Genomic DNA, 21,430 nt, shown 5'->3' on the forward strand with positions numbered 1-21,430 from the left:
TCACTAATATTTCACTAGTTCCCCATCTTTATTTTCCTATAATTGTTCTATGTCCTGAGGCTATGAGAAAAAGGTTTTTAGTAGTCTTAGAGATGCCTGGTAATAAGTGTTAATTACATTTCTTTACACTTAAAAACTAATTCCCATTATGTCTTCTGTCTGATTTTGTTCAGTCTTGATTTCTTTGGGCTAAAAGGGGGAATTTATGGGCTCAAGTTTCTGTGAGTAAAAGAAAATCACAGTGACAATAAAGCTAAACATCCTACTTCAAGTGGGTATACTTGGGAAAGTAAGATTCATCCTATGATTAAAAACCCTTGGGTTGTTATTTCTAAATTCAAGATTTTAAATAGTTCCTGTGTGTAAGGCCCACTCACACAGCTCATATCTCAAGGCAGCCCCAAACCTATTACAGATCATGAAAATGTTTGGTCCCTTGTAGACATGGGCCTGTCTTACAGGGTGAGGCATGTTTTACAAAACTTACTTAATTCCATGCTTCATCACGTTACAGGAGAATTCTTACAGGAAAACAGAGGGAAAAGGTGTCACTTATAAATGGGTAGACAAAGGAAGCCTCTTTTGGTAGGGAATGTTAGAGTTCTGTGTTCAAGGAAAAGTAGGAGTTCCTCACACAGAAAAGGAAATGGAGGGATCCCCTTTTAGGCAGAGAGATGAACAAAGACACAACTCCTGGCAGTTAGTCCACAGGGTAGATGGGGTGTTCCCGATTCTTGTGTGCGTGTGATCACATGTGAGTGTGTGCATGTACAGAGATGACTGTGAGAATATTTAAGGCTAGAAAGCTAGGTGCTGACCAGAGTATAAAGGTTTTTGAATTCCATATTGATGAATTTGGCTTTATTCTGTGGGTAACTGGAACTCAGTAAAGTTTTGTATATGATCAGAGCTATTTATATGAAATTTTTCTGACCATTTGTAACTCAAAAACAAGAAGTATCAGTCTCCACTATGTACACCATTAAATGTAGTGCCAGGACACCATCCCTGACCCACAGCAAAGGCCTAATTAGTACCCTCAGATTCACTACTCAGAGGGTCCCCAGACATTATCTCAATGAATGCAAGTGTCTTACAGCATTTTCCCCTATGATGCAAAAAGTCAACCAAAGGATAACTAGAGAGAAACCCTAAGACTTATTTTATTCACATCTACTTGGGATCTTTTATTTCACAGTCTGGATGATTTATTCACCAACTAAATGAGTGCTCCCCATGCTTGCTTTGCTAAATTGTAGACGGTTTTTGCAATGTTCACCTAACTTGAGGATTTACTTTATTAGATAGAAAAACAGGAGGCAGAAAATCACCGGTTACAACAGGAACTGCAGGATGCCCGAGACCAGAATGAGCTGCTGGAGTTTCGAAACCTAGAGCTAGAAGTAAGGAAATGATGATGATGATGATGATGATAAAAATAATCATTAACAATTAACATGCACTGAACGCATCCTATGTGTGAGATGCTAAATTAAGCATTTCAGATGCCTACTGTCATTCTACCTCACACCCGTAATCGAGATTTTATAGATGAGGCAATTGAGATTGAACAACTTGCCCAAGACCTGATGCAAGTTAGAATTGTCTGCTCAGATACTATACTTTTCGACACATTGCCTTCAAGAACAAGAGTGAATAATTTTTAAATAATTTACATAATAGATTTCAAACTTCGTTGATATTTCATAGCTTTTAAAGTAATCATTTCCATCCTTCATTGAATTGTGACTCATAAAAATGTTACCTCAAGAATTATATTTCCAATTGTGTTAAATACAAAAATATTTTGTTACACACTTGAATTCGTGAGTAAACTTTTTAAATCTATAACACATTTATGCAAAAGGCCAAGAAGCAAGGTAACTTATTTTAGGAAATACCTTGGTTAACCTGACCAAATTTCAGTCTTTTTTTTTTTTTTTTAGTAAAACATAACAATCAAATCAGATTTTTATTGTATCACAAAGAATCTGGCCTGGAGGGCACCTGGCTGGCTCAGTCAGTAGACTATGTGACTCTTGATCTTGGGGTCATGAGTCCAAGCCCCATGCTGGGTGTAGAGATTGCTTAAAAACAAAACAAAACAAAAAAACGGGCACCTGGGTGACTTAGGCAGTTAATCTTAATTTTGGCTCGGGTCATGATCTCAGGGTTGACATGAAACCCCATGTTGGACTCCACAGTGGGAGTGGAGCCTGCTTAAGATCTCTCTTTCTGCCCCCTGCTTTCCCTCTCTAAAAAAAAAAAAAAGAAAAAAGAAAAAGCCTGACTTCTTTGAGGCACCTAGCTGGCTCAGTCAGAAAAGTGTGCAACTTTTGACTGGGGGGTCATGAGTTCTATCCCCACATTACAGGTAGAAATTACTTAAAATTTAAAAAAAACAAAAACAAAAACAAAAACAAACTGGCTTAGAATCTCATTGAATGTATGTGGATACATAAAGATAAGAAAATTTCCCATTGGATGGCTCTCTTATTTTGCCCGGAGTTTCTTTTTGAGGGTTTTTGGGGGGGGTTGTTTTTTTGTTTTGTTTTGTTTTGTTTTCAAATTAGATCTGGATAGAGTTAGAAGTTCATTTTCCTCAGTGAGGAAAATGAACTGTTCAGTCCTGTTCAGTAGCTCACATATCTTCAGCTCGAGTGGATTGAATATGCAAAAAGGCCTTTAGCAGCCATAAAACTTCGTGGGTCAAAAGACCGTTCTCTGTGACACCTGAAAGCTCTAAATATTCATATAGTTTAAATGGGAACTTCACTTCTGACATTTCTCTGATCAAAAAATGTGCAAGACTAAACGACAGCATCTATAAATTCTTCTACCATACCTCTTAGTTGATCAGTCAGTTCTTTTCCATTAAATTAAAGCATGAACATCTTGAGTTTGATTTTTTTTTGCCACATGACATTGATAAACTACTGCAATAGCATTAAAGAGAGAACACACACAACTGATTTAATATTTGATCAGTTGTTTCTTTTTTTTTTTTTTAATTCCCATATATTCTTCACTGTATTTCAAGGAAAGAGAGAGACGATCCCCTCCATTTAACCTACAAATTCACCCATTCTCTGATGGTGTAAGTGCTCTACAGATCTACTGTATGAAAGAAGGTGTCAAGGTAGGCAGATACTCAATTTTTTATGTTTGTAAAAAGTAGAAAAACTGGGAATTGGAAAGGGGAAGGCTGTTCATCACTTTTGTTTTTTAGTCACTGGGTGTTATTTTGATACCAACTATGTAGCAACTGAAAAGAGTTGCATCTAGGTGTCAGGCTGGCTCAGTTAGTAAACCCTTGAACTCAGGGTTGTGAGTTTGAGTACCATGTTGGGCATTGGAGCCTACTTAAAATAAATTTTTTTAAAAAAATTATTAAGAAAAGATGTGTGACAGATGTATGAACAGGGATAGCAGAGAACACAGGAACAGAGCAGGGTAAAGAAGATACAGATTCAAAATATTAAAATAATTACCCTTAGTTATCTAGGGGAAATATTAAATAAACCCAGTACTTTGATAAACAGATTTCAAGTATACCAGATAAAGTATTTGTCGAGTCCCATTGTTACACTGTTCTAAGTACTATGGGATTCATAAGCTTGGAATTTTGATGTTTGAAGAGACCTTAAAGATTATCTAGTCCACCATCTCTTTCGATTACATTTAATTTAGGGAAGATTTTTCTTTTAGAAGGACTTATGATTTATAACATGTTGTTCATTTAGATAAAATGTACTTCTGTCTTTAAGGATATTGGGATCCATTTTAAACATTAAGGTTGAATGGAGGTGGCTCCATCTCCTGGAAAATATATTGTCCTTCAATGTAATGAAATCACGTGGTGGATATCAATCCCAGAGGGAAAGCTGGGAAGCCTCCTGCTGTTCCTGGTCTCTCCTTGACCTTGTGCATGGCCCTTCCTGCTCCCACTTGAGCTGTCAAATAATACCTGCTTTTGTTGCCTTCTCTTTACCTGTGAAACTGAGGTAGAGCTCACCATTCCTGGTGGTAAGGGTTGGATGGACTGCTATCTGGTTGTGAGTAAGAGAAGAGAGGCGTACTAATGAAATAAAAAGTGGGAGGAAAATTAGGCAGTAAAATTGCGTTTCCTTGTTTTCCGTCCTAAACCCCTTTCATGGTGTTTAAACTTCTGTCCTTCCTCAACTGCCCCCAAATTTGTAAAACAGAGGAGTTTGTTGGCTTTTTTTTTTTTAATTCAGCTCTAATTAAATGAAAAGGACTTTACTTTGCCTTTTCCTGAGATACTTTTCTTAGATAAATCTCAAACAACCTATTCCAGTGGATGAAATTTATATGCAGGGGAACTTTTTCAAAGAGTTCAGCTGCTTCAAACTGACTCAAGAAATATAGATAAAATGAGCTACTTTTCCATAGCATGAAATTAATGCTAAAAAATGAAATGTGCTGTAGTTTTCTACGTGGCAGTCAAAATCTCAACCAGGTCAGAATTCCATTAATTAGAATGAAATTAGTTGATTTTATTTGTTACCTGTTACTTTTCTCTCTACCTACAATTTATCATAGTTCAAAAAAATTGGCAATTAATAAGAAAAAAATTTAATAAAAGAATGCCAAGTTTGTACTGTATCCTAGACTCTTTCACATACCATCTCTTTATCCTCAAAATCAGCCTATGAAGGAGGTATTTTGGAACTGATGAAATTGAGAATGAACTGTTAAGTTATTTGCCAGGTTCACACAGCTTGGAAGAAGCAGAGTGAAAACATAAAACCATGTGTGCCTGATTGAAAACAACCCAAGGAAGTATGGTTCTTAAAATGTCTTCTCATTGTTACAGGTCAAGCAGCGATAAAATAGTAAGTCACATTTATGTCTTTGATTTGAATGTATTCCTTGATATTGCAGGATGTGAACATCCCTGATCTCATAAAGCAGCTTGATATCCTGGGTGATAATGGGGTAAGTAATGAATTGGTTAAGGGCAGTAAATATATGAATTTGCCCAAAGAGAAGCAAGAAATACTTGCCAGGGCATCATGTGTAAAATAATAGCAAGTGAGAAGCCATGTTCACTTAAGGCTGTAGCTCTTTGAAGAGAATCAATCATTTTATCAAACAAGTGGGTTGAGGGGTTGTAATGCTGTCCGGAAGGCAGTGGCAGAAATGAGAACTGGTGAAGTGCTTTTCATGAGCTGGTTTCACATTTGAATGCCGACCACATCTGCAGTGATTAAAGCTAATTACCTTCTCACTGTTGCCTAGAGCCATCTAGCATGAAATTAATCAGTCATGCAGTTGCAAATGCTGCTAAATAGTAGGGTTGGTGGCAGCCCCATAAAAATGGACCAGGAAACTATAATCTCTTTTCTTTCTAAAAACACCTTCCAGGCAGGGTCAAGGCATATTAATTCAGTGGGAGGACCATTCATTGAGATATTATAGGAATGATGCATATAGGTTGAAGGAGTTACCCATTTTTTACCTTGAAAAATCATCAAAGGAGAGAACAGAATCCATTAAATCACATCAAACCACTATGAAAAGATTACTTGTTATTTATTTCATTTTGGTTTCTGCTTTTCTCATAACCTATTAGCTAAGTATGCACGCAGAGAAACACAAAATCAAACACAAAATCAAATCGGTATTAGAGATATAAAAGAAATCACATTTAATGTCCTTTTACATGTTTTGAATGAACTTTTTGTTGAGAATTGTTACTAAGTAGAATGTTATGTTCCATACATGCATATGTGGTAGTATCTATGGCAGGCAGAGGGCAGTATGTTCGGATAGTGCAAATTATCGTTAACTATCCTCAGCCTCTTTTCTTTATTTCTCTCGCTCTTTTGCAGAACTTAAGAAATGAAGAACAAGTGGCCATAATTCAGGCCAGCACTGTGCTGTCCCTGGCAGAAAAGGTAATACATCAAACTAACATTCAAATCATCTCAATGTCTGACTTCACACCTAAAGAGCAGGGTAGGGTTGAAGGATGGTCTCTTTGCACATGACTTTGTGTTACTGAATACCTAATAAGTATCCTTTTTTTTTCAGGGTGATACAACCCCAATAGAATGGAAACACACACAAAAAAATTCTACACACTGATCTGGGGTGGGTGGATAATTCTTGCTTTGTAGTCACTTAAAAAATGGAAAACTTTCTGCATTACCTTATCCAAACAATCCCTCCCAAACTGGGACAGCAGTAAGGAAGAGTTTTGTCAAGAGATGGTAAAATGGTGCCTGGCTCTTGTTATGAGCTCTTCCCTGGCTGCGTACAGACCAATTGTCCCCAACTGATTCTGTAATTCAGTGTTGGCTCACTGCAGTCTCATTCAGAAAGCCCAACCTGGGGACTGGCAGAAGAGCAACACTGAGTGTGCTCTGGCCCCCTTGTGTCGAAACCTGGTAAATGGTAGGAAGAAAGACAAAGAGCTAAGTGGAGAAGCTTGATGACAGCTGTGTTCGGGATGCAGCAAGAATGAGCACATACCTGAGAGGCTTGTGTACCTGGTTGGATACAGTGACAACTGTATAAATTTCTTGAGATGCTTTCTTAATTCCTAAATGCGTAGAGTTTGTTATAAGTTAAATGAAACCATAAACTTGCTGATCTGTCTTCTCTAGTCAAGTGAGGGAATCCTCCAGGTGAAATGACCTATTGACATACCATGACATAAAGGGGAAAAAATGTAGGGAGAAGCAAGGACTGCTATAAAATAAAAAGTGACTTAAGAAATATTGAAGTGATCCTTTTTTGGATCCTGATTCAAGGACACTAAGTACGGAGAAAAGAACATTTTGCTGACAGCTGGGGAGATTTTAATAGGACCAGGAATGAGATAACAAAAGGAGTTCATGTTTATTTTGCAAGGTATAAAAATGGTCTTTGAATTAAGGATTTTTTTTTTAAAGGCCTTATCTGTTAGGGATATATACTGAGGTATTTACCTGTGAAATGATATCTGGAATTTGATTTGTAAAAAACTTACTTCCTTTATGATTTAATTACAGACCTATCACTTTACCTCTCCACAAAAAATTAATCACACCACATTATCTCTAACTTAAGGTCTAGAATCCAGAACTTGCCATGAGGACCTCGAGGATCTGGCCCTTAGCTGCTTCTCCAGGATTCCACTTGTTTCTTTGGTTCATTGCTAAGGTCCAGCCATATACAAATCCTTCTGGGACCCCAATCTTCTCTCTCTGTCTCTCTCCATCTCTATCACTGTTTTCATCCCTTGGCCCTTTACACTGTTCTCTTTGCTTAGAAGATATTCCCGTCTTCCTTTCCTACCTTGGTCTGACTAAATCTGAACCATTAGACATCCCCAACGTAGGGAAGCCTTCTTATTCACCCAAGTCCAGTCAGGGGCTTTTTTCTCTGTTTCCACAGTGAACTATGCATCTGCTACTATGACTTTTAACCACTATAATGTGGCTGCTCATTTTTTGCTGTTGTTATATGCCCCCCAACCACCTACTGCTAGACTTTAAGCTCCATGAGAGCAAATATGATATCCATATTTGTTTGCCTAGCTTTTCACAACAGTCGAGCACATCTAAGAGGTGGTCAACAAATGTTTACTGAAGGAGTGAACAAGTGACTATGAATGTCCACAGGACAGTGTTCCAGTGACATCCAGTTGGATGAAGAAAACACAAGTCTGTATTCCCAGGTCTGCTACGTTTACTTGGCAGCGAAAGCCAGAGTGTCTCATTCAGTTGGACTCCTAAAGGACTATAATCCTTTATTGCAAGAAAAGTCAGCTTAGTTTAGGAATACCAAGAAAATTTGCCTTTCTGTAAAAGGCAATGATTCGGACATGAAGGAAATGAGAGATAAATGGAAAAGAAAATATAAATAGGAAAAAGAAAAGGGAAATGGGTCTCTGTGCCTCACATTTACTTAAATTATTGGAAGAAATCTTCCATTCCCTGCCCTGTGTGATGGGTGGTGCAATTTGAACTTGACCATAATTAACACTTGCATAGGGCTTCTTTTGCAGTTGGCAGTGTTCTAATTGCCAAAGTCTTGTTATGACTGTTCTATGTGAGGAATTTCATATGAAAGGAATCCAAAGCACAGAGAAGGTAGGTAGGTAACTGCCCCAATCACGCAGCTAGAAAATGATGGAATCAGGATTCATACTCAAGCAGTCTGTTTGCAGAGTCCATGATCTTCTTAACCGCTGCACCCAAATTCCCTTTAAGCATCTTATTGAAAGCAAGAGGTGCCCTATGTGGAGCCCATAGGACCTGCTCTTTTAGAGCTTTGGTGAATTGGTTCGTGCCTCCACTCACCTCCTTTGCAAGACAGGTATGAGGGGTTCAGTTGAACATGTACGGAGGGATGACAGTGTGCTTAGCACTGAAGATTAATTGGAAGAACTAGTACTCCTATAGTCTGGGCAGTTACCTTCTGTGCAGGTCTTCACAATTCACAAGTTTCAAAGTCATCTTCTACCTTTGGGAATTACAAATGAATATTTCTATCTCCCAGGAGTTCTTTTTTTTTTTTTTTTTTAAGATTTTATTTACTTATTTGACATACAGAGATCACAAGTAGGCAGAGAGACAGTCAGAGAGGAGGAAGCAGGCTCCCTGCTGAGCAGAGAGCCCAATGTGGGGCTCGATCCCAGGACTCTGGGATCGTGACCTGAGCTGAAGGCAGAGGCTTTAACCCACTGAGCCACCCAGGCGCCCCTCCCAGAAGTTCTAAATGTGAATCTTGAAGTTTCTGATACTACAACTTTGAATAGCATTTGGCTGCCTAGGATTATAATCAGAGATTATATATATATTATATATATAATGTCAGATATATAATATAATCAGAGATTGAACCTAGACAAATGTCCACCAAATAAATCATCTTGTGACTTTATATTAAAAATAGTAAGAACAGCGACGCCTGGGTGGCTCTACTGATTGAGTGTATGATGCTTGATTTTGGCTCAGGTCATAGTTTCAGGGTCAGGGGATCGAGCCCTATGTCAGGAACCACACTCAGCAGGGAGTTGGCTTGAAATTCTCTCTCTCCCTCCCACTCTGTCCCTCCCCCTGCCTGTGCTCGCTCACTCTCTCTCTCTCAGAAAAAAATAGCAAGAGGGGCACCTGGGTGGCTCAGTCAGTTAAGCAGCTGCCTTCAGCTCAGGTAATGATCCCAGGGTCTTGGCATCAAGCCCGGAGTCAAGGTCGCTGTTCATCGGGGAGCCTGCTTCTCCCTCTCTTGCTCCCCATGCTTGTGCTCTCCCTGTCTCTCTCCCTGTCAAATAAATAAATAAAATCTTAAAAGAAAAAGAAAAAAAAAGTAAGAACAGAGACCATAGTGAGAATATGTTATGGGCCAGGTACTGCACAGATCTCATTATTGTTTACAGCTGTCCTATATTCATCCACTGTTTGCATTCTCCACATGAGGACATTGAGATGTGGGCTTCAGGAACTTCTCTTGCATCACAAGTAATAAGGGCTTCGAGTCAAAACACAAATGTGTATCTAAAGCCCATGACCGAACTGCTTCAATTTACTATACTCTTAAAAACACTGTTTACGGGGTGCCTGGGTGGCTCAGTGGGATAAAGCCTCTGCCTTCGGCTCAGGTCATGATCTCAGGGACTTGGGATCGAGCCCCGCATCGGGCTCTCTGCTCTGCAGGGAGCCTGCTTCCCCCTCTCTCTCTCTGCCTGCCTCTCTGCCTACTTGTGATTTCTGTCTGTCAAATAAAAATAAAATCTTTAAAAAAAAAAAAAAAACACTGTTTACAAGAGAATTTGTTTCACAATGATAAATGGGCAGCAAGTGAAAAGAAGCATTTTGATAAAGCTTGATGGTATATAGTTGCATTAGGAGGCTATTTACCCATGACTTTTGATGGAAATTTGCTTCAGGGGGAAGCCACGTGCATATACAAGAACTCAGATTGTATCCCCTCCAGTCTCCCTGGGCATTTCTTCTTTTGCCTAGGCTGTCAGATAGGTGTCACTTTGTGAATATCAAGGCCTTGGTATATAGAAAAAATGGTCAGTGTACCACATGATTTATCATAGATAAACTAAAAAAGAAATTTCTAATAGTAAGACAAGTTTTTAACAACTTAGAAGTACAAAAACACATTGTAACCCCAAACTAGAATTTATTGGGTACCCAGTATATTCAATACACTGTGAATAGTGCCTTACATTAATTGTATCCTTTAATCCTTAAATTATTAGCCTATTTTTTAGGAAAGAAAGTTGAGGCTTAGAGAAATCAGACAACCTTTCAAGGCTGTACATCCATGAAAAACTTGAATTGGGATTAGACCCAAGGTAGTGTGCCTTTAGAACCCCCACGATTATAATGCCCAGCTGCCTCCCTGAGGGATAAGCTGACATTTAACTTAGGAGAGACCCATTATAATAATTTGTTCTATTAAACCAAATATTTGGTAAGCTCATGCCATGTTATTCAAGATCTAATTTTACTCAGGGTGCTAATCAGTGTTAACATCAGTGCCATTTACCAGGATGATATATTCTAAGTATTATGAAAGGTGGTTTTTTTTTTTTTTATGTGATTTAAAATGTCTCTACTCAACAAAAATGATTCTTCAACACTTAGCTGTTGGCAGCTTCATACACTGAAAAACTGCTATTTCTCCAATCTCACCTGGACCTTCTTTCTTTTATCATCTTTCCCCCAACCATGGAGAACTGGATATCTCTTCTGCTTGAAACCATTCTGTCATTTTTGCCTAATCATCTCTTACTTAGATTCATCGGACTCTGTTGCAGTTGTCACTTCCTAGAAAGCGTCCTATGGTATTCTCTAAGGAAGGCCAAAAAAAAAAAAAAAAAAATCATGTTGATCTTATTCACCATCAAAACCTTAGTATGTAATGCAGTCCCTGACACATAGTAGACATCCATGAATGCATTTGTTGAACAAATGAACAAATGAATGGATGTATGACTATATTTCCTGACCTAAGACATAAAATGCACCAAGTTTTCACTTCAGTTCTCCTCTGCTTCTGAGATATAAGAATAGACAAAGCAACTCAGTAGACTGCACGATATACACCATATCAGGCAATCGTTTCAGACTTTTCTGTCTTGTTTACTCCTTAGTGGATCCAGCAAATTGAAGGAGCAGAGGCTGCCCTACACCAGAAAATGATGGAATTGGAAAGTGACATGGTGAGTACAAAGATGAGGTATCAGAAAAACAAAGAAAAATTGACAAGGCAAGTGGAAAACAACTATTTTCTACCCATTTTATCTGGCACTGAAAAGCAAGTTTGCAGCTTTCCAGTATTTTGTGTACAAACTATGGAACAGAATTCCTGGAAGTATCCCATAATTTCAAGTTATATTCTTCAAAAATACATTGTATTTTTAAAATATTTCTATAAACTAATACTGAAGAAAATTTCAATTAAGTGGTTTTTTCCCTTAGGCTAAATAATTTTTCCACCATATAGAGTCATAGTTAAAATTACAGAAATGATGGGTGTAACTCTGATTTTTAAAATCTCCAAACCATCTCATGCCCATTAGGATGGCCACTATCAAAAAACAAGATAAATGTTGGTGGGCTTGTGGAAAAATTGGAACCTGTGCATTGGTGGTAGGAATGTGAAATGGTGTGTCGCTACTAAGGAAAATACTATGGTCGTTGCTGAAAAAATTCAAAATAGAATTACCATCCAATCCAGCAATTCCATGTTTGGGTATATGCCCAAATTTATTGAAGATAGAGTTTCAAAAAGTACAGCCATGTTCAAAGCAGCATTATTCACAATAGCTTAAACATGGAAGCAGCCTAAGTGTCTATCAGCAGATGAATGGATAGCAAAATGTGGTCTATATATACAGTGAATATTATTCAAGCTTTAAAAAGGAAGGAAATTGTATGATATAACATGGATGAACCTCAGGGGCATAATACTAAGTGAAATAAGCCAGTCACAAAAAGACAAACACTGGATGATTCTACTTACGTCAGTATTCAGAGTAGTCAAACTCCTAGAAAGTAGGAACAATGGCTGTCAGGCTAACAGGAAGAGAACTTGGGGTGTTATTATTGTTTAATGGGTATAGTTTCAGTTTTGCAAAATGAAAAGCATTTTGGAGATTAGCTCCTTAACCATGTAAATATCCTTAACACTACTGAACTGTACACTTAAAAATGGTTAAGAGCATAAAATTTATGTGGTGTGTCTTTTACTACAATTAAAATTTTTTTAAGTTCCGAAGCACAAGAATTATTGATTATAACTTACAGGAATACATTAGAATTTTATAACTGTACTGTCATTAGTGTTATTACACTAAAAACCAGGGAGTGATTCCTATCAGATTAGGGAATCCTATAATAAGGACGACTTGTATTTATATAGTATGTGACAACTTACACATCTTTTGCTGTCTTTTACATGAACTTTCTATTTTGCCAAAAGGTTAGACTCTAAAGTCAAAGCATATGACAAGAACTGTAAATCCTTAAAAAAAACAAAAACAACAACAACCCAAAAACCTTGAAAACTCTTCAGATATACAAATTATTAATTACCCAGTCAGCCTGTACTGGGCACTGTTCTAGGCTCTGGAGCTCAGAGGTAATCAGAAAAGTCATCAGCACAACTGCCGCATGCAGACAGTCTCTCCAAAGTGGATTCAGTCAAGTTTTCCTCCAGTGTTGGAAGATGTCCTTGTTCCTTCAGTTAAGCACACAAAGAAAGAACTGACTGTACTTTGTGGCTACGTCATACACAAAGATTTATTTTTAAATGCTAATGGCAAGATGCTAGCAATGTGAGAACATGCATGTGGAAACTGAGGACAAGCAGGAGAACTTTAGGTTGAAGTCCCAGCTCGTCCGGATTTTGTGGCAGGAGCAGAGCTCTCTCTTATTCTCTAAATCATTATCAATCTTTGTGTTTGCTAATTGTACACAAATAATTTTGAATAATTTTTATTATGTTTTATTATGCCACTGTGCATATTACATTCCTGAACATTCTTACAAAATTAGACCCTGCCAGTATATTGGCACAGATATACTTACTAGTAACTAACTTACCTTGTGAAAATCAGATCTGTCCTTAACCATGTACTCTCTTGGACTGGCATAAAAATCCTTTAAACATTCCATGTGAATTGGTCATTCTGTCTTTCATACTTCTTTTCACTGATTTTCACATTCCCTGTGTGAGGCTATGAAAACTGAACTATTTCCCATTTCCCTAACAGACAATATCTTTGACCCTGCAAATGCTAATGACTTGTCTTATGTTGAAATTTGAGAAAAATTAATCAGCACAATTTATCACTTCCTAGTAAACTCAATTGACTCTTTCTATTTTTCATTATGGCCCCCTTTTTATAGGAACAGTTCTGCAAAATAAAAGGCTACCTAGAGGAAGAACTAGACTACAGAAAACAAGCTCTCGACCAAGCATATATGGTAGGTGCAGCAAGCACTAAAGACACCCGGAGTGTTCACAGTTCTCTACTGTGGAGTAAAGCATCCTGGTTCACTTGTCACGCCAAGTGGATAGACCGTGACGTGAAGCTCATTCATTCAGTGGCTTCCAGTTCCGGTTTTAGAACAAATACTTCCCTATCTCTTTCCTATTATAATACTCTTACAAAACTCAATAAGTATTTAATTATGCTTCATTAGAAAAAATTAAGTGTATGTTATTATAAAATGCTTTAATGAAGGACAGATTGGGTGGTACTGTGGATTAAAGAGAAATTTTATTAAATCCAGTTGTTTGGGAGCCTAATGTAGTGATAGAATGATAGAGCTTTTAATGTCTGCTATATACATTTTCACTTTACATGTTTCTCCCAACAAGTCTGTGAAGTATTGGTAATCTGATTATTCCTATATTACATAGGAGAGAATAAAGGCTTGGAGAGTGAAAGAACTTTGCCTGACAAAGCAAGCGGGTAATACTGGTGTGGCCTTCACTACCATAATCCAGCCACAGTATGGAAGGCTCTTTGGTGAATGGGCTGGGCCTTTCTCTCTCCTACTGAACGTTGTGCTGACTGAGGAGCACATTTGCTTCATTCCCCGTACCAAATTTGTAATCCATAATTGCTAATATTGAACTACAGCTTGTGTGTCTTCTAAGCCCCCACCCCACCATTAATTCACGGTTATGACTCAGGAGAAAAAGACCAAACTTAAAAGAGGAACATTTCAAGGAGTTGCTAGTAGAGGTTTTTATAATGCTTTCCTGGAAGCAGCCTGAGTCACTTTGGGGATAAGAGTGAAACACTTAGCCCCTGCTTGTAACAAAGATGAATTAGTCTTCCCTTCCAAAATGAGTAAGAGATTCTGAGCACCACTTGATGGGGAAAGGAGAAAATGAAAGTTGATCCCTGGAGAATGAAGAAGGAAGCACTTTCCCCCTCACTTCCGACCCTTTTATCCATGCCTCCTCCACCTTTACATGATAGGGTTCCGTTGTGTGTTTGTGTGTCCCGTGACTGAGTACTCATTCAGACAACCACATTTAATGTTAAAAAGATGAGATCTGCTTAGTCCAGCACAAGAGCTAGGAAAACACCCCTTACCGAGGCATGACCATCCACCTCTGTCAAAGTCACAGGGTAAGACTGTAGGTCTGTGCTCCTATATCTGAGGCATGTTAAAAAAAAATAACTAGGATATAAGGAGCAATAAACACTTCACCTAAAACAGAGAATACTCAAGGAGGCATTTCATAGCTAAAGCAGCTGTAAATCTCAGAGTATTAAAAAAAAAAGACCAATTTTGAAGACTCTAGGCCATTTTTAGATCATATCTCTCAATTTGTATTTTAAGATGTGGAGACTGTACAGCCATCTTCAAGTTCATAGATGTGTTGTGTGGTAGAGAGGTGGCCTTTTATGCATGAAATGTATCTCCAGTTTCAAGTATTCCAACTTGGGCCACTTTTCAATGCTTATTTCTAAAAGTACAGCCACCATGATAGATGTCTAAATATCTGAAGGACTGTCAAATGAAAGGGAACAAACTTATTCTCAGCTACATTTGGGAACAAAAGGATAGACAATTCTCTTAGTATAGTAAGAACTTCCTCTAAATGAAATGGACAGGATCCCAGGAAAAAGAAAAAATTCCCCATCAGAGAAGTTCACGTATTGTTAACTAAATGGCTTTGGGGGAACCCTACAAAGGGAATTAGCAAAATGGTAGTCAGGCTGGACAAGCTCTGAAGTTTATCATATTGCTATGATCCTGTATGACTACGGCAATGTGTGACTCCCCCACCACCATACACACAAGCGTCTCCGTTCACCTGACACACATCAATGTTAAGTTCCAAAGTTAGACTTTTCTAATTCTGTTTGCCAGAGAATCCAGGAGCTAGAAGCTACTTTGTACAATGCTCTGCAGCAAGAAACTGTTATCAAGTTTGGTGAATTGTTAAGTGAAAAACAGCAAGAGGAGCTGAGGACAGCAGTAGAAAAGTTACGGCGGCAGATGCTGAGGAAGAGCAGAGAGTATGACTGTCAGATTCTTCAGGAGAGAATGGAGCTCTTACAGCAAGCCCATCAGGTGAGGACTGAGTGACTGCATCTGTGTAGGGTTGGTACTAAGCAAATGGGACTTAGTACTAAGCACATGGTACTGAGTATGGGTGTGGAGAAGTCCAGGAGCTATAAACTATTTTCAGAGAGGCAAATAACTATTGTTTTCCACCTAGGCTCAGAGAGAGGAAGATAGTTTTGTAAAGATTCAGTCTCAAGGAAATTGGCATTTTGGAAGCATTGCATACTGCTGCTATTTTGGGAACTATTTTGTCATGAAATACCCTTTCAGTATCCTGGAGCCTGATTAGCTCCCTTATGCAGGGAAACAAGAGTCTCCTCAGGACAGAACTAATGCCACTGTCCTGTTACTCATCCCAGTCCAGACCCTAGCCTGATCCAATTATCTGAATAGGGTAAAAGAGAACAAGGGCCTTTCCTTTATTCCCAGAACAAACAGCAACACCAACAATGTCTGGAAGCTGCTGCTTACTTACTGGCTTTTGCCATGTCAGGAACTAAACTTGCATCCTTATATTTAATCTTCATAGTAGCCCACTAAGGTAAGTATTCTTATGATCCCAATTGAAGAGATAATGATAGTGATGATAAAAGAGCTTAATTTTGCCCAAGATGACCCAGATAGCAAGCTCCAGAGCCAGCATGACCCTTCAGGTGGGCATGACTCAAAACCTATGCATCTGACCACTGCACTACACTGTCATACACAACCTGATTTATCTCTGATTTATGGGACTCATCGAGATCAGCAAGGCTCAAGAACACTCAATTTATAGCCAAAATTCTTAATTCCAACTCTCAGTTCATGTCTTAGCTTGACAGATGAGGACTAGGGCCCTGGTCAAAAAGCAGATTGCAAAAGAATCTCAAAATTGACAGTGGCGGGCTGTCGTGTTTGGTACACAGAAGCTGAGACAAGGAACTGGTACAAAATCCAGACGGACTCTGGAAGAAGTAAGAATTGTGTGGTCTTCAGAGTTCAAGGTGAGTGGGCAAAGAGCAGGTTATTTTATGGCACCAGTAGGAACAGTTTACAGGGAACAGGACACTTAGCATACCTACTATGTAGCCAGGGGTTCTGTGACTCTTTATAGTCAGACAGACTATCCAAGGTAACAGGGGAACTCGGCAGCCATTTGTCCTGGAGATGGTCAGCGCATGCACAATTGTTTCATTGGCCCTTCAGATTCCATCGTAAACTTTTTTGATTTTTTTGACCCTGGAAAGAGTGTTCAAATCCTTTAATAATAGACTTCCTGGCATCATTCGTTGGGGAATGAAAATGTCCTCTGCATAAATTTCTTAGGCTACAATAGCATTTAATTAATTTCAACAAATCAGTTTTGCCGTGGAGCCACAGCAGTGTTTATTTTTAAGATGTACAAATTATTATCTCAGTTCGTTTATGATTAAAAGCTTATCATCTCTTTTGAGTCTTTAACCAGCTAAGGTGATTCACTCCTGAAAGACATGGTTTTGTTTGCTTTAAGTTATCAGTCTGAACGGATAGGTATGTTACATTTCTAAGCCCCACAGATTCCCATTGAAATTCTCTATCTCTCAAGCAAATGTTCACTAGAAAATGCCTTTTCTAGTTATTATTTCTTACTCTTTGTCTCTCATTGTAATCAGTAGTTTTGATTTGAGAGAATTATTCCAGAAGTTCTTGGCCAGAATTTGTCATACATCAGTGTATGATCCAGTTAAATCCGAGAGCATATTTCTAACTATTCATTGGACATTTCTCTTTGAATGTTTCACATATGAAACATTCATTCTTATCCTTACTGCTCCCTTCTTTCCCCATCTGCCTGCCTTGTCAGTAGAATTACCATTTCCTGAAGCACTCAGGCTGGAAACCTTGGAGTCTTCTTTGTCCTTTATCTCTAATAGTTAATATAGCACTGCATCCATCTAGCATTTCTCCTGAAATGTTTTTTTTTAATATTTTATTTATTTATTTGACAGAGAGAGAGAGAGAGAGATCACAAGTAGGGAGAGAGGCAGGCAGGGAGAGAGTGGGAAGCAGGACCCCTGCTGAGCAGAGAGCCTGATGTGGGGCTCTATCTCAGGACCCTGAGATCATGACCTGAGCCAAAGGCAGAGGCTTAACCCACTGAGCCACCCAGGTGCCCCTCTCCTGAAGTGTTTTTGAAGCTGTTGCATTTTGTCCATACTTTTAACCCCAGGCATATAAAGGACCTTTCAATACTGCAGCAGGCCCAGCTTCAGCCAGATGTCCTCTGATGTAACCCGATTCCATCATCTATGCATTTGTTCAGTCAGATGTTTAAAAATGCACTTCCTAGACTTTGAACACCATGCCAGACATAGAGAATTTGCATGGACCCTGCCTTTACAAAGCTGAGGACCTACTGATGGAGTCACAGGAGACTAATTCAAAGAAAAATAACTATAATTGATGTCTCTTGACAAGGGGCATAAAAAACCATATGCGGTGTGCCTTGGGGGCCCAGTTGTGGGGAAGACTTCCAGCTCTCCTCTCCTTAGTTCATCATGCATATCACTGCAGATTCTTTCACCTTTAGTGATTGTACATTCTTCCTCAGAAGCCTCCATGATCCCAGTTTCCAGTTGAATCTGGTCCTATGCAGATCTCTCCATGTCCTTCATTAGCTAGCTTACCCCTTCCCTGAAAATCTGATCTGAGATAATCTGCAGAGTGTACCTCCCTCTCTACTCATGCAGACCTCTTCCTGGTACTACTTGGGCCATGACTCCCACCTCCAAGCCTTTGTTTGCCTGATCACTCCTAAAATGCCCTTCCATGTCTGCTTAATTTATCTAAATGTTCTCATTTTTTCCAGTCCCAGTTTAGGATCTGGTTCCCTTAGGATGTTCTCCCTGATAATAATGGACTGCATACTACTAAAAAAAAAAAAAAAAAAAAAAACCTATCCTGTGTACCCTGTTACACACTCTTTCACAACCATATTGAGGGCCTGCTTGTGCCAGAGACTAGGAACGTGACAGTGGATGAAGACATAAAGTTCACTGTTCTCATCTATCTATCCTACAGATGAAGGGAGTTAAAGCAACAACACAAAAAACAATGACCAAGACAATTTAGAGAGTGTCTGTGAGTGCTGTGGAGAGAAAATTTGGGAGTAAAGGATTCGCCACTTTAGATTGGCTAGTCAGACCAGGCCTCTCTAAAGATGTCTAAAATCCAGGGACCAGCCACACAAAGATCTTGGCAAAGTGTCCCTGAAGATAGGGACAACAGAGTCGAAGTCTTTATTGTGGGAACATTTGGAATATTCGAGGAACAGAGAGAAGGCCATAAAAATGGAGCAGAGAGAGCCAAGAGGGTGGTCATGAGGTGAAGTTGGAGTGGTAAGTCAAGGCTAAATCATGTTGGACCTTAAAAGAGTTGGGCTTATATCTCCCTTATTCTTTTTTTTTTTTTTAAGATTTTATTTATCTATTTGTTTATTTATTTATTTTTTAAAGATTTTTATTTATTTATTTGACAGAGAGCGATCACAAGTAGGCAGAGAGGCAGGCAGAGAGAGAGGAAGGGAAGCAGGTTCCCTGCTGAGCAGAAAGCCCGACGCGGGGCCCGATCCCAGGACCCTGAGATCATGACCCGAGCTGAAGGCAGAGGCTTTAACCCACTGAGCCACCCAGGCGCCCCTAAAGATTTTATTTATTTGAAAGATAGAGATCACAAGTAGGCAGAGAGGCAGGCAGAGAGAGAGGAAGAAGCAGGCTCCCTGCTGAGCAGAAAGCCCAATGCAGTGCTTGATCCCAGGACCCTGGGATCACGACCTGAGCCGAAGGCAGAGGCTTTAACCCACTGAGCCACCCAGGCGCCCCGACATCTCCCTTATTCTTATTCCTCTTCCTCTTCCCCTTAAACTCAGGGACTACCCTGATGATTTCAGGGTACACACAGCTGCTGTAGATGGATGTACTAAATTAGAAACAGGAAGGGCTGGCAGTGAGCTGTCACACCAGTGCTGATGCCAATAACAGTGATTTGGTGGACTTATTAGCAATACAGAAAAGATAGGTAGAAAAGGGATCTGATTTGGACCTGACAGGGATCCTTCTTGGATTAGATGGCAAGCGGATGGGAAGGAAAAGGAAATAGAGCATGCAACACACATTAACAGAAATAACTCATGTCATCAACACGTAGAGACAGCTTCTTCGCACTCAACAGTGTCCTGGTTACTAGAGATTGGTGATGAAGTTAAACATGGTTTTGCCATCATTTATCTTTTCTACTTGAGCTGGTTTTCCCTGTGTTCCAAACTTCGTCTCCCCATCTGATTGGATGCTTCTTTGAAATCAAGAACTCACTGGTATCTGGACTCTCCATTACATCTAGCAAAGTCCTGTCCTATGTAGGAAGTTGCCTAACAAGCATACATTTGATGGCTGAAGAGACACTGCAGTGGGCGCCTGGGTGGCTCAGTTGATTAAGCAGCTCAGGTCACAGTCCCGGAGTCCCGCATCCGGCTCCCAGCTCCATGGGGGGTCTGCTTATCCCTCTGACCTTCTTGCCTATCATGCTCTCTCTCACTGTCTCTCTCTGAAATAAATAAATAAAATCTTTAAAAAAAAAGAAAAAGAAAAAGAAAAAAAGACACTGCAGTATTCTCACAGGCTCATGATTTTATTGATAGAATACTGCCTCCACATCCAGTAGACATATCAAGGAATTATGTGCAAACTCAAGGTGGAAATGTCTAGCAAATGTATTGCTTTATTGAGTAGCTTTGGTGCCTGGAAATACATACAAGCACACACATCACTCTCATGTACCCACACTATTAGCTTCCAGGCCCTTTCCTTTACCCAGCATTCATTTATCCTCTAATTTCAAGGTCAGCCTTGATAATCTCTCTGACCAAAACTTCTCGTCCACTCCTGCATGCACCTTAACCCCTTCCCTTTAAGCCAGACTCCTCAGTCTCTTCAGTCCCTGCATTTGGTCAGATAACTATGGTAGGGCACTGTCCTATGTATCATCCTGGGCTCTGCCCCTCATCCCAGATGTGATTAGTGACCACATGTGATTCCAAAATGTCCAGTCAGACAGTGATGATGGTCGCACCACTTTGTGAAATTCTAAAACCACTGAATCTTATACTTCAAATTAAATTAACTAACTTTAAAAAATGTCCAGACATTGCCAAATGTCCCCTGAGGGGCAGAGTCATCCTCAATTGAGAACCACTGTTTCAAAGAAAAGGGAGATAGGATTTCCAAGTTCAAGTATTCTTTGTTCTAGCTTTCCCTTTTTCTCCCCACGTTGCATTATAAAAACCTCTCTTTCTATATTATCACCGCATTTAGTTTCCACTGTTTTCTTCTCAGACTCCAATTCCCCATTTTCTGATTATTTCCAAAAGAGGCATTAAAATAACAAGCCAACACTGTATACCCATGTGCTGTAAACCTAAAAGGCCTTTGGATTGCCAGATCGAAATTGGAAGACTATTTTTCACTTGCAAATAATTGTCTATGTAATCTTGGTTTCAAATCTGTGCTATTTAAATCACTGGAATTTTATCATGTAGTTGACAGGTAAGTTCACAGACAGTTCCGGACTAACATTTTTGTCTTTAGGATTACTTGTGCTATTTTTACTATGTTTAGTTTTCCCCTAATTTAATCATTTCCCTCTTTGGAATTTTTAGTGAAGTATAATCTCTACTTGGTTTTATGAGAATTGGCAAATCCTGTTTTGTAATGAAATTCCACCCTGAAGCAGAGTTGAAATAAGGTTGGAAAGAAAGGGTAGTAGCAAAAAACAATGGGATTGTTTGCATATGTTTGTTCACCTTCAGCCATTTTTAACTGTAGAAATAAACAACCAAAAATCCCAATCCA

The 21,430-nt window shown here is 39.1% G+C and overlaps 1 protein-coding gene across 9 annotated transcripts in view; it reads left to right on the forward strand.

Moving 5' to 3' along the window:
- Positions 1-21,430, forward strand: part of JAKMIP2 (janus kinase and microtubule interacting protein 2) — a 166,254-nt gene that overhangs the window by 129,565 nt on the left and 15,259 nt on the right. For all 9 annotated transcript variants that reach the window (XR_004284013.1, XM_032336253.1, XM_032336250.1 and 6 more), the window contains 7 exons: positions 1,305-1,403; positions 3,041-3,139; positions 4,906-4,959; positions 5,856-5,921; positions 11,123-11,191; positions 13,383-13,460; positions 15,369-15,572. Coding sequence is in view for 8 of the 9 variants with exons in the window: in XM_032336253.1 (XP_032192144.1) it covers positions 1,305-1,403; positions 3,041-3,139; positions 4,906-4,959; positions 5,856-5,921; positions 11,123-11,191; positions 13,383-13,460; positions 15,369-15,572 (669 nt within the window). In the remaining variant the exon portion in view is untranslated. The remainder of the gene's footprint in view (positions 1-1,304; positions 1,404-3,040; positions 3,140-4,905; positions 4,960-5,855; positions 5,922-11,122; positions 11,192-13,382; positions 13,461-15,368; positions 15,573-21,430) is intronic.

The sequence above is a fragment of the Mustela erminea genome, chromosome 3 (genome assembly GCF_009829155.1).
Source record: "Mustela erminea isolate mMusErm1 chromosome 3, mMusErm1.Pri, whole genome shotgun sequence".
Classification (NCBI taxonomy): domain Eukaryota; kingdom Metazoa; phylum Chordata; class Mammalia; order Carnivora; family Mustelidae; genus Mustela; species Mustela erminea.